The 12,849-nt window shown below is 39.7% G+C and overlaps 1 protein-coding gene across 1 annotated transcript in view; it reads right to left on the bottom strand.

Annotated features, from left to right (window-relative positions):
- Nucleotides 1-1,530: 1,530 nt before the first annotated feature.
- The window catches only part of lasp1 (LIM and SH3 protein 1), a 28,156-nt gene continuing 16,837 nt past the window's right edge, over nucleotides 1,531-12,849 (bottom strand). The window contains exons 4-7 of the mRNA XM_079252240.1: nucleotides 9,572-9,679; nucleotides 7,402-7,480; nucleotides 4,896-4,993; nucleotides 1,531-4,621 (exon numbers count right to left, since the gene is read on the bottom strand). Coding sequence (XP_079108366.1) covers nucleotides 4,448-4,621; nucleotides 4,896-4,993; nucleotides 7,402-7,480; nucleotides 9,572-9,679 — 459 coding nt within the window. The 3' untranslated portion in view covers nucleotides 1,531-4,447. The remainder of the gene's footprint in view (nucleotides 4,622-4,895; nucleotides 4,994-7,401; nucleotides 7,481-9,571; nucleotides 9,680-12,849) is intronic.

Here is a 12,849-nt window from a genome sequence, read left to right as displayed (position 1 = left end):
ACAAAAAAGTAGCATTTGTCAAACGCCTCTTTTTTCAATGTTTCTATCCATTCCCTTAGAAACTCATCACATTTCTGCACAAATTTTCTTGTGGATAAAATGATCAGGTTTCCACCAGCCCTTTAAGTCCCACTAAAGGTTTATTCTAATTATCAAAAAAGAAATTTTAAGGACACCCATTTTATTGCCCAGTTTTGATGCAAGTAATTGGAACTACATCAACGTTTTGCCCCCCAGATATCAGGAAGGCTAAAATTCTTGTTTTAAGAGAATATTTGCAGATTATAACTGTAATGGATGGTTGCAATTTCTTTTCAGATTTAGAGAACTCTGCTCTCTACATGGAAGGTATTAATTCCATAAGTTCCCCATAGAAAATATGACAACCCAAACAAACACTAAAGCCTCAAAGATGCAATTAATTTATGAACTGTAAATAAAAAAAAAATTAGACTTTACCACAAAAAAAAAAAAACCCAAAAAACCCCCAAACATTTTGCTTTTTCATTCATTCATTCATTTTCCGAACCGCTTATTCCAAGTCAGGGTCGCGGGGAAGCTGGAGCCTATCCCAGCTGGCTTTGGGCAACAGGCAGGGTACACCCTGGACAGCTCGCCAGTCCATCGCAGGGCCATTTTGCTTTTTTTTTTTTTTTTTTTCTAAAAAAAAAAAAAAAAAAAGGCAAACTCAGCAGTGGAACAGCGTTCAATCAAACTGTACTAGAATGATGCAGGGAAAAAACAACATGATGATAAAACCTTAAATATTATAAAACACCTTGAACAACAAAGCAAAAACACAAACATATATAGATGAGCAGAGATATGAATGTAACATAAAAACACAGTTAGGTTACTGGTATGCAAGACTTCCACCAGCAGAAGGTCACTACTATTTGTTCATATGACAAAAACAAAACATCAGCTGGATGAACTGTGAGCATGAACTACAGGAACGCTTATTAAGATTCAGCCAAATACTCCGGGGATGATGCACAGCACTTACCAGGTATCATAATACAAAATGTATTTAAAAAGAAAAAACAAAACAAAAACCCAACTTATAGTTGTGAAGGAAAAAACGTAAAATATAATTTATATAGATGGGTCAATCACCTGACCCTGATCTATTTTATTTGCTTGAGACAAAATGAAAGGTTAAAACACTGAAACTGAAGACCCCTGCAGTAAGAGCTCATTATGGATTCCTGCATTTAAGAAGTTTTATTATACCAAGGAAAACAAACATTTTCCTGTTTTGATCATGACTGACGTTTAAAAAATGAATTCTTCATACTATAGATACTCATACTGTATCTAATCCCTTTTCCAAGTTGCATTTCAATACAAAGCACATATTAACAGTAACTTTTACTCAAAATGGCTTTTACAAAGAATAAAAACATGTTTCTACTGGTTTATGGGAGTTGGAAGAAAGACTTAGAAGTATATTCCGTTCCCACTATGAAAGACTGGAAACACAACACACAGTCTGAGAAAAAAAAAAGACATTTTATTGAATCTGCGGAATTATAAGTACAATTTGAAGTGCTGTAACAGGGCAACAGGAAATGATATCAGGTCCTTAATCTGAGTATGTATTCTGAGCTTTGAATACATGTGTATGACAATATGCATATGATATCTTTACTTTTTTATTTAAAAAATAACAAAATTATATCAAAAACAAAACATTAAGATGGAATGCACAAAACTGGTCTGAATGCTTAACCTGCAGTTGTGGATTATATGATTCACTCTGCAAAGTCTACAGTATATAACCAGTATCATAGAAGCAGGGAATGATTCATCAGAAGCGCAAGATGAAGCCTACAATGAAGGCTGAAGGAAAGAGGAACTGCGGTGGGGGCAGGATGGGTCAGGACACTAGTTGGGAAGTGACGGAAGGGAGGGGGGGGTAATGATACATTACGGTTCAGTAGTGATGCCAGAGCAGAGGAGCGGCAAAGAGGTCAACTCCTGACTAATATCCAGGTCAGACAAACAACTTGCCCTGCCTCAAAGGCCGGGCGATTGAGAGCATCTGCCCTCTGTCGCCCGCAGCCCCACACACTTGCATCATCATACGCATTACCAACCCATCCTGAGTCACACTTAACACTGGCTGTCTTTGGCCATTTTTTAATTTAACTTAACTCACAACATCAGTACCCTTGAGAATAAAGATGTCCGGACTGGATAGAGGGTTCCAACATGAGTATGTTTAATTTAAACCCAAGCGATCATTATTTCACTCTTAGAAAAACCAACATTTTGGTCAAACAACTAGGCTTTGAATCAGTTTTCCATCCGAGCATCTGTTTGTTAAATCTCCTGTTGTCAGAGAGCGATTGATGCAAAAAGCAGGCATGTGGACTGCCCTGCCGAGTGTCTCATGGTTTTTCAGAGCCTAAACACGCCTTTTAAGGGTTCCAAGTTTTATGTTTAACACCTACAGATAACTTCCACTCAAGTGTACTTTTCAATAGTCAACTTTTAAAAAAACAAACAAAAAAACGCATTGTTTTCCCACATTCACAAAATTATGACCCACTTTCACCTGCAGGCAAGCCCCTTTCCAAAGAAGCACCATGACCTGTGAAAACCTTTCCTCTAACTTACCTTTATGATGCATATACAAATATACAATGTGATCTAGCTACATAGTGAGAGCCTCGTTTCATTTGATAAAGCCGAACATTCTTGGCTTCCCACGTCAACCTGCCCGAGCTCAAAATGCACTGCCCTGATCACGCCAACGACGGTCAGAGTGCATCACAGGAGAATGAGACATAAAAAAAAAAAACAGGGGAAGAGTGTGGTCAGCGGTATGGCAATCATGTTTACGACACAGAGAAATGACTAAATAGCTTTCTTTTTTTCTTTTTTTTTAAACTTTGTTAAAATCCTCAGTTACTCTATCTGCAGTGGAAGAAAGATGGTTTTTCCAGTCTTATTTTTCCATTTTTAAGCAGCAGACTGCGACTAGCCATATTTGAGAAAAGAAGACCAAACCACACAATAGTAGTATATTTTTGTCTATTTTTTGACTGATCAGAAACAAGCATCAACAAGCAGTTTTATCTAGAAGTAAAACTACAAGCTGATCAATCCAATAACTGATCAAATACTGCAACCGCAAAACTACATAAACTTTGTTTTCTTGGTTCCCAAAATTGACTGCTTTACGTAATTAGTACACTGGAAGATTTGTCTTTTTTTTTTTTTTTTTTTTTTAAATGGAGCAAAGAAAACAGCTGGAAGAACAGCATGAGATAAACATTTACCACAGCAAATGATTCAACAAATGTGTCTCACATTAAATGGAACAGTGGAATAAATCTAACAGAATAGAAATTTGTGCTTGGCCTCCTTTTTTTATAAATGCATTTTCTTCACATTTCCAATATTCTTTTTACTAAACTGTTTAAGAATTGCCACATCTTTGTGATTCTCTCAGGACTTGAAGGCATTTAGGCTGCAAAACACAGTAATAAAGGTGTATAACACAGAACAAAAACACACTAACTGAGGTGGTGCAATCAGTGTGGCTGCAAGAGATAGACTGATAGTGTCCCCTAACTTGTCCCTGATCCCTCCTGTATCCAAGACGCCAGAAACCGGCAATGACAGGAGGTGCTCTTCAGTTAGGCTACAATTCCAGTTTTACAAGAATACCCACAATGCAGTGTTAAACACGAGGGTGCCTACGTGTGCTGACAACAGCGAGATGTGTGTCTATCTATAAATATATTAAAACCTCTCTGTTCTGACTGATAAGTGGCTGATTTGGTGCAACAGATACAGAGTTCGAGGTTAAAGGAATGTACACAAGTCAAAGTAACATTCAAGCTTCCACCTGATAGACTGAGATTCAACACAGAGTTTCCAGTCTGGCCAAGATCAAGCTGCAAAATCAAAGACAGCAAGGGGAAAAAGCTGATTTTCTCCACAGAAAACTGTTTGCAGTGTTTCACTTGTGGGGGCATTTATTTAATCTTTATATTAATTCTATTCTTTTTTTTTTCTTCTTTTTTTTTTGCATCAGGTTTGTTAAGTGCAACAGCTAGGATGGAGCTGCGACATGGCATGACCCCTGACATACTGCTATGAACTGTGAGTTTATCTTTTAAGACTTTCAGTTTCCACTTGCACAAAAGTGGAGATAAAATGGCAAATATGAAACAGACATCAGCACAGATAGACAGAGAAGCAGGCAGACAGACGGACAAGGACAGACAAACTGAGGGTGTCTGAGGTTGGCGGACAGCGAGAGCAGGGATGCAGAGGGGGAAAGGTTTTAGGGTCTCACAGGGCAGATTAAGGAACAAGAGTAAAATTAAGAGAAAGCGGTGTTAAGATGAGATGGCACTGGGCTTATCCTTTCCTTCTCTCCCTCCCTTTCTATCTCCTCCTCCTTCTCTTCCTCTTTTTCTGTCCCTCTTGCTCAAATGGCCTCCACGTAGTTGGCAGGAAGCATTCCCTGCTGGCCGGTGCGCTCCACGCGCCCATACATCCAGCCTTCGTCGATCTGCTGCACGTCGACAATCACATCTCCATCCATAAAGGACACCTCATCCTCGTCAGCTGCAGAGTAGTCGTAAACTGCCCTGTATCGTTTCTGTTCCAAAACAACAACAACGGAGTGTCGAGTTAGTCACAGAAAGAGGTTACATTTGCTAAAAATGGCGTACTCACAGCAACTTAATGATTTAATGTGTCAGAACACCTCAGTCCCTGAACATGAACATGCCTTTCACTATATATATTCTTCACAGACATCTTTTTAGGGAGAATTGCAACTTATAATTGAACTCATAATCAGTAGATATTACTGTTAAAATGCAGGATTGATTTTTCTCATAATTAAACAGTCTTCACGGCACAGGACTTACTCCAGAGCTGGGAGGTGGGGCAGCAGCCGCCTGGCGCACTGGTTCAGGAGCAGGCTCATAGTGGTAGTTCTGGGAGGCTGCAGGCTGCTGGTAAGCTCCTGATAAATGGAAAAGAGGCCAAATTAATGAGCTACAAACACAGTTTCCTTAAAAATCGGATCTAAGACATGGAACCCACTGGGAAATAAGCAGAAATTTACTGAAGTGGCAAGCTTCTTTAAAGTCAGCGTAAAGCTAATTTTCATGGACAAGTTGTATGTGGAAGACAGTAGCTGCTGAAAATCTGTAAAGAAGCAACAGATTGTGTTTTACTGAAATGCGGAGTGAGATTATTAGGCTGTTTTTCCCATCAGCAGGTATAAAAATCATAAATCCACAAAGCAATGGGATTGTTTATATAAAGCAAACTAAAGCAGACCCACCCTGAGGCTGAAACATGAAAAACAAGCCTGCTGTGATGCATTAGCTCCCGACAAGCAACCAGCAAGCTAACTGTTCTCCCTTCACCACGATGTGTCTTTATAAGATGCTACAACTAGTAGACCTATTCTAGTCTACTACAGTCTATGAAACTATACAAAAAAAACTATGAAAAAAAGGCAAAATTGAGGCTGAAATGCAGCACTGCTGCAGACCTCGGTACACACAAGCAGTAATATAAGAGCAGAGTGATTCTCCAACTGCGAAACGTTCTCCTGCTGGGCGAACCGAGCTTCAGAAATAACTATTGGGCATTAAACTTGTGCAGAGCTGCAGTGATAGAGAGCTCAAATTACTCCTAAAACCAGGTTAAAAGTCACCTGGTACTTCTGCCAACTTTGATCAGAGACAGGTGGGTCCACTGTCACCACCAGATTAAGTATCTCGCTCCTCTGATGTCGTGCTCTCGCTGTACTGGTGCATGTCTGCTGTCTGCAGGACATGCTCGCCACAAAGGGCTTGTTTCTACTCTATCTGCTCTGTATGGAAGTTGTGTGATGAGGTGAAATCAGCTGCCCTCCTCCAGCCAAGCGACAGTCGACATTGTGCATGTAAAATTTTGCCCTTCTTCACATAGATCTGCACATGGGGGACGGCGTCGCAACTTGAAAAATGTCCAACTTTTGTCACTGTCGCATGGCGCTAGAACCAATCCGCGAGGGTTTCAGTGACCGATCAGGTAGAAGAGGAACTTTTCTGCATCAGGCTTGATCTGCCGTCAGATGATGATATTCACCAGGAATTTTTCCTTGTTTGTAAAATAGGATGAACCCAGTATTCTGTAAAGTAGAGTTGGATGCAAAATTTCCAACAATTCAAGCAAACTCTCCCGACTCTTCATCCTTGATGCTTTATCTGGAATGTACTGCTTAGAAAATGCATAAATATCATAACCAATCTCAATTCTTGGAGACGAGTGATCCTAGAACATGATGTGCAACCCTCCCACCCAAATGGGAATACAAGCATCCCCATTTGATAATGCTGACGACTTTGAAAACACGTAATATCTGCTGTGTGTTTGATATTTAATATCTAAGTAAAATTTTTTTAAAAGAGTTAATTCTGCTTCGTTTGTCCTGTTTTTTCATTAAAATAGACTTGAGGTCTGTCACTCAGGGTCTTGTGCAGACATGCACCCAGCATTTTATAGCAGAGTACTGCTCATTTTCTCATTCATCATTTATGATTGACAGAGTAGTTAAAATACATATTTTTCTGTTATGTGACAAAAAACTCCACACATTTCCACTTAATCCAGCCTTTACTTATCAATACAGAGAGCAAATTGTTACATTATATTGCATTACCTCCTGCCTGTATGTTTGCACCGGTTCTTCCTACAAAGATTTGAAAATTATGGCAAGTCGAGACATGCACGCAATGCCTATGGCTGCATGTTGCACAACCTTTGAAACAATAACCCTCTGTCTCTTCTTCATTTTCCCCACATGCTTGATTTGCAAATTAGGCAAGTAAAATATCTACAAGTTCACTCTTTCTGCTGTGTTGGAACATTTGCCATTTCAATTCATTTCAGCTTTATTTGTTTAGTTCAACTTCACAACACCATCATGTCAGGAACTGAGATGACACTCAGCTGTAAGTGAGGTTTACACATGTTTGTAGAGACCGTTTGCCTCAAAGCTGCTGAGTTTGAGCTTGAGCAATGATAGTTGGCTTGAGTAATAAAAGAGATCAAATAATTTACTCATGATATGGGACACCACACTCATGAAGTCATTTCTTCAGTAATGCAGTGATTTAAAGCTAAATAGCAGGGGAGAGCAGTGAACAAGTTCTAACCAAAATGCTTAGGAGGTGTGACCAGGAATCCTATAGCCTGTAGCACAGACAAGTCAAGAAGCTTCAAGCCTCCCTAACAACTACATTTCTGCTCATTTCACAACTATTTCTACTATTTTACAATTACTAAAACTACTCAGCCAGTTGATTATTCTCCAAACTGGATGCACTTCAAGTTTCTAAGTATTTAATGTGTGTGAATATAGGAGGGATTAAATACCTGGGTTTGGGCTGCTTGGTTGGTGTTGTGGGCCCTCTCCTCCCATCTTCCTCTTCTCAAACTCCTCATGGTATTTAATCTGAAACACAAAAGCATAAACTGTGTAAGGTCAAAGGGCTCATGTGAAGTTTTCTTTCCAGGAAGTAGCCACTTCATGTAGTTAATTTTCTGTCCACCAGGGGTCTCCCACATGCTCTCCAGTCTCTGTTGATAGGTGGGGCGGGTTACGTGCAGCCAGGGCTTGGGAAGCGACTTGAAGCTAAGAGGAAAAGACATCTGAACAGTCGGAAGTATTGTGAGCTCAGAGTTGCATAGCAACCATCGTTGACACATCACAAAAACACAGGTGAGGAAAAAGGGGGGAGGGAACTAAGCTTAAAATTCAGGGCAAGAATGAGGCAGCAAGATTCAGCAGGAAACAAGAGAAGTGGAGTAAACAAACCACATGTAACTTACAACACACAAACTACCATATCAGGTGTAAAAGTAATTTCCTGGGAGCCTTTTAAATGGGAAAGATGCACACATGTAACTGGACAAAAAGGTCTCCAGAGCTACAATTTCAGGTAAATGTCATCAGCCTAAAACATTTGCAAACAGTGTGACACAAGCAGCATTTTACACAAAACTGGTCACACAAATTAAACTAAGTGACTACTCTATGACTGCACTAAATGACAACCCCCTCCCCACATTACCACCCAGATACCAGACTGATTCACAGTGCTTTGCTCAAGATTTACAACCCTGACTCTGTCCCCACTTCCACACAAGCTCAAAGAGCCCACTGTCTTGGCGGCTTTAGCGGGGAGTGTATTCACGAACTGGATGGGATCACAGAGTGTTTATGCAAGGACAGTGAAGCAAGTCCCTGCGAGAACACAGTGGCTATTCTCAAGTGCAATATGCTGAGTGAGTGTGTGTGCGGGAGATTATTTTAGTTTATTTTGAGGGTTTGAAGTTGAACAGATGGTGCGTGTGTGAGTGGATTTTACAGGAAGTGCCCTAGCTGCTGCTGACCCCGACCTAAATGAATCTTTGCTGCTGAAAAAGACGACAGTGACAGAAAATAAAAGGTGATAGAACAGGAATAAAGCGCAAGTCGAGCCTAGACTCTCAGAGTCCAGGAGAGGAAATACAGAAAAAAGAAAAATCAGCACACACGTGGAGCGCTGTCCCTATGATTGGCTGACAACGATGCACTGATTGCAAGCAGATGTTTTATCAGTTGTAACTAAAAAAAAAATTCAGAGCACAACCTCTGCTATGGTGCCCTTGTTACATGGCTGTGGTTTGTGTGTGTGTATCCATAAATAAGTACATGTATATATGTGTCCTCTTTTTCTGCCTTAAACATTTCCTTGATCTCAGACATGCAAGACCTTTCATTGCATGAAAGCAGTAATTATCCATCACCCTCCACACTAATTATGCCATTAGTGAGGCCGGTGCAGAGCTGGTTATGTATCATCATGTGTTTTTTGTGTATGAGGGTGTTCCACAAGCAAATAAAACCTGCACAGAGGAATTTAAGACCAAAGACAAAGGTAGTCACAGAGTGTACTTCTACACGGCTGTGCTGTATTTACAGAAAGATGGCAAATCAATTAGTGGAGCAAAGGGAGAGCAACGTGGAGGTGAAAGGAAATGATCTCCTGTGGAGAATGACTTGAGAATTTCATTACAAGCAAGAAATAAATGACAGAAGATAAAAGACACTACAATAGCTTAAGATCTTAATCTGCTGATGCTCTCAGAGGTTTTGGGAGAAAAGCAACCAGGAAATATTAGAAATGAATAAATTCTTCAATAAATAAATCTCCCTTGCTCTGACAGTTTCGACAATTTTTTTTTTTTTTTTTTTTTTAATCAAGTTGTTAAAACAATGTTATTAATAGAGACAAAGAGTTAGTTTCACGCTGTGAAATCAGTTATTGTTAAGGAATTACGGAGGCTTCCCAGCATACAATGCCTGCAACATTTATCCTCCACAACTCAAATCCTTGCAGTATTGGCAAGGAGATCACGGCAGTGTAGAAAAACTAATCAATTCAGAGCAGACTGGCTTCAAACAGGCCCATGAGAAAGAAAACAAAAGGAGAAGAGATCCAAATGAGTGGCCTGCTTTTCATTTACTAACCATTTGTCTAACTGTGCTGCTGATACTTACATTGCTGATTTGGTCTTGTGTTTTCTTAATTCTCTGCATCTCCGGCGTGTCTGCGACCACGCTGAAACCTTTTCCTTTATTCTTCTCAAAATCCTCCCTGTAGAGAACCTGCAGAAGGTTGAAACGTGCAACAATGACACAGCAGTATTGAAAACAATTACACATTCAGCTTATGTGTGTGAGGAAGAGTCAACAAGCTAAATCCAACAAGTGAAGAGCAAGTTATCTTATAAAGATGCTTTGACCTAAATTCTTTCAACATGAAGAGTTGACAACAGAACCCAGAAAGAAATAATGCAATGCTCTTCATGTTTTCCAACTTGCTCTAGGGTTTAGCAAAATGTCATTCCTGGTTTTAATTGAGGTAATAAAATACTTTTATAGCAGCAGGAAAATGGTTTTACTGGGGTTCTTTTACAGCTCAACATCCATAAATGATCCAGAATGAAAACACTGTTGAATCTATTGAAATGAACACTGCAAATGTTTTTCATTTTTAGTTAGAAATTACATTAAATCTTTGCTCATGTTTGATGAAACCTGACACACTACTACAGTTTTCTAGAATTGTATTTGACTCATTTTCCATTAAAAAGCAGAAATTCAGTTTGGATATTTAAAGCATGAAGCTTTGCTGCTGAAAATTTTTTTTCTTTTTTTAATCAGTAAGTGTACTTAAAATAAGTTTTATTTCCCTTTTTCCTTATTATTTATGCTAACAAAGTAAGGTGGGTCCTGTGTATAATCGCTTTGTGATGTTAACTTCCTGTTTGGTTAGAAATGAAAGCCTTACATACAGGGCGTGCTTGAAACCATATAAGGTCAAAACGAGAGGTGGTGAGTGAAGAAGAGAGTTTGTGTGTTTCCAGTAATACCACCCCAGTCTGACCCCAAGAGCAAAGGAGGAAGTGTCCAGCCCAAACAATACATCGATATCCAAATCTAAAATGGAAGGAACTCCACCACACTGCTGCCCTATGGCTCATCATGAGGACTTAAAACCACTTCACAAAACTGAAACAGTAAGACGTTTACAGGTGTTATTTTTTAAAAATAAACTGAAAGCAACGCACACCATCTCTTCCTCATCTGATGCACTTGCCACCTGCAAAGATGTTTCAAGTCCACCTCCTCACACCACACCCTCGCTCCCGCCTGCTTCCATGGTGACTGATAGTTTTCTGCTGAGCTCCAGGACTGCACAGTCCACTGACAGAAAACAAAGCTTCAACCCTGCATTTTCTCCTTCCAGGAGTCTAAATGATGTCCGACACCGCTAAACAGAGTGCTGACCCATCCTCCTCTCATCTACTGAGGTCCTGTGATGAGATGACATGGTCGTGATTCATAGCTGACTAAATGAGTGTATGTGTGATGCACTGTGATACGCCCGTATCAGTTATCACCCTGGTGTGACGTTCAGCGATAAAATACAGCTGATCCGCGTTCCCTGTAAAATTACACACAGGTCATGAGTGCTCTAAAGAAGACAAGTCATCAAGATTACCATGGCTGCGACTCATCTTTGCCCTTTATTATTAGTCTTCTCAGTCAAGACATCACCCCCCCCCCCGCCCCGTTTTTTTCCCATTTCTAAAGCACATCTCCTTTGTCTTTCAGGGTCTATGCCACAGCTTCCTCTCCACCAATCATGATCCTGTTTTCTTTCCCCTCCCACAATCCTTCCTCTCAAAGCTTCTTTCTCATTCATTCATATTTTACTGCTTTTAACATCAACAGACAATCATCCCGTGGAGCTAAAGCGTCCCCATATTATAATCTTTCTCCCCGCTTACATTGGCATTCCTCTAGCCTTCCCTCTCTGGGGATTTCACTTTTATCTCTTCCTCTTTCACGCTGCACTCCTCACCATTTTTCTGTGATGGTGCCTTCCTGTCCCATTCATCCCCCCACCCAGTTCACGTGTGGCTCATTGCTTTCCCCGTCCTCCTCCCCAATGGGCTCTCTTCAGGTTCTTTATTTCCCTCTTTCTGTGTCTTGTTTCTGTCTCCCCCCGCAAAGACTTGTAATGAGGTGTGACAAACCTCTACCCTGCTACCATAGCAATAGGGTTCCCGTAGCAACACAGCAGTGATGGTGACGATCACTGTTTTCTGTAAGCACAATTAACTTTTTGCCGATGATTCAAAAGCCCTTTGGACACACAGTTTGTTTTGTTTTGTTTTTTTTAAAAATAGAAATTTAACTTAAAACAAAAGGAACATTTAAAATGACTGGAAAAATATTGAATCTAAAAAAATATTTAACATAAAATTATTTCAAAATCTTCCCTTTAAATTTGTATTTTTTTTGTAAACAAAAGCACATGATTGCCGTAAAAATTTATCCGAAGTGGACTTTGTATGATATATTGTATATTGTATGATGTGGTTTTAGAAAAATCTACTCATGTCTTTTTCTTTTTCTATTGTTACATGTATTATTTTCATATGAACTCATTTCTCTGCAGTATAACATCAACTGCAGTTATAATGCATGATCATGCCTCAATACTATCATCGTTATAATCTGACTCTTACTATAGTATAAAGAAAACAACTGTCTCTTCAGATATGATTGTTTGTGGGGGGCTGTTTTAGATGCGCAGACCATGTAGAAAAACACCATCTGTCCCTTGATCACTGTCATTCCCCTCCCCATATGACCACTAACCCCACTCTACAAACCTACTTCTCACACACACCCACCCCACCCAAATCTTATCAGTCATGTTTGACAATAACATTTAAGTGGAACGATGAATGTTGATATGCCCCGCTTCCTGCCTGAACACTTTCCCTCCTTTACTACATGGCTTTTTCCTGTGCATGCTTTCCTGCTTCTTACTGTACAGATTTGCAACAGGGTGCCTAGTCAATTTTTCATTTAAGAGGCTGATAACTACTTGAAACTGTGTTGAAACTACACTTGTAACCATTTAGTGAAATCCAGTTTTCCTGTGGTTACTGATGTAATTGCCTTTACAGACAAGTTCCTTGAATACCAACAACACAGCTGAGACAAGATACAATTAGGAGAAGTGAAACCTCACAGCACTTTTAAAGGTTGTGCCTCAAAGGTTTGCCAACAAAAAATGAACAATATTTCATACAAACCATCGATGTGATTTGTCATCTTGATATAACTGCAGGCAGTTAAAGCTGAAAAGCATTGTTAAAATGTCTAAAGGATGGGTAGAAATCTCTTCATCTATCAGGGACGTTTTTATGAAGGCAATAACAAATGACCCATTTAAGATGGATATTTTGGTTATTGAG

Source organism: Telmatherina bonti (assembly GCF_933228915.1).
Source record: "Telmatherina bonti genome assembly, chromosome: 14".
In the NCBI taxonomy this organism is placed as follows: Eukaryota; Metazoa; Chordata; class Actinopteri; order Atheriniformes; family Telmatherinidae; genus Telmatherina; species Telmatherina bonti.
Note: the sequence above shows the minus strand (reverse complement) of the source record. Positions and strands in the feature narration are given on the sequence as shown.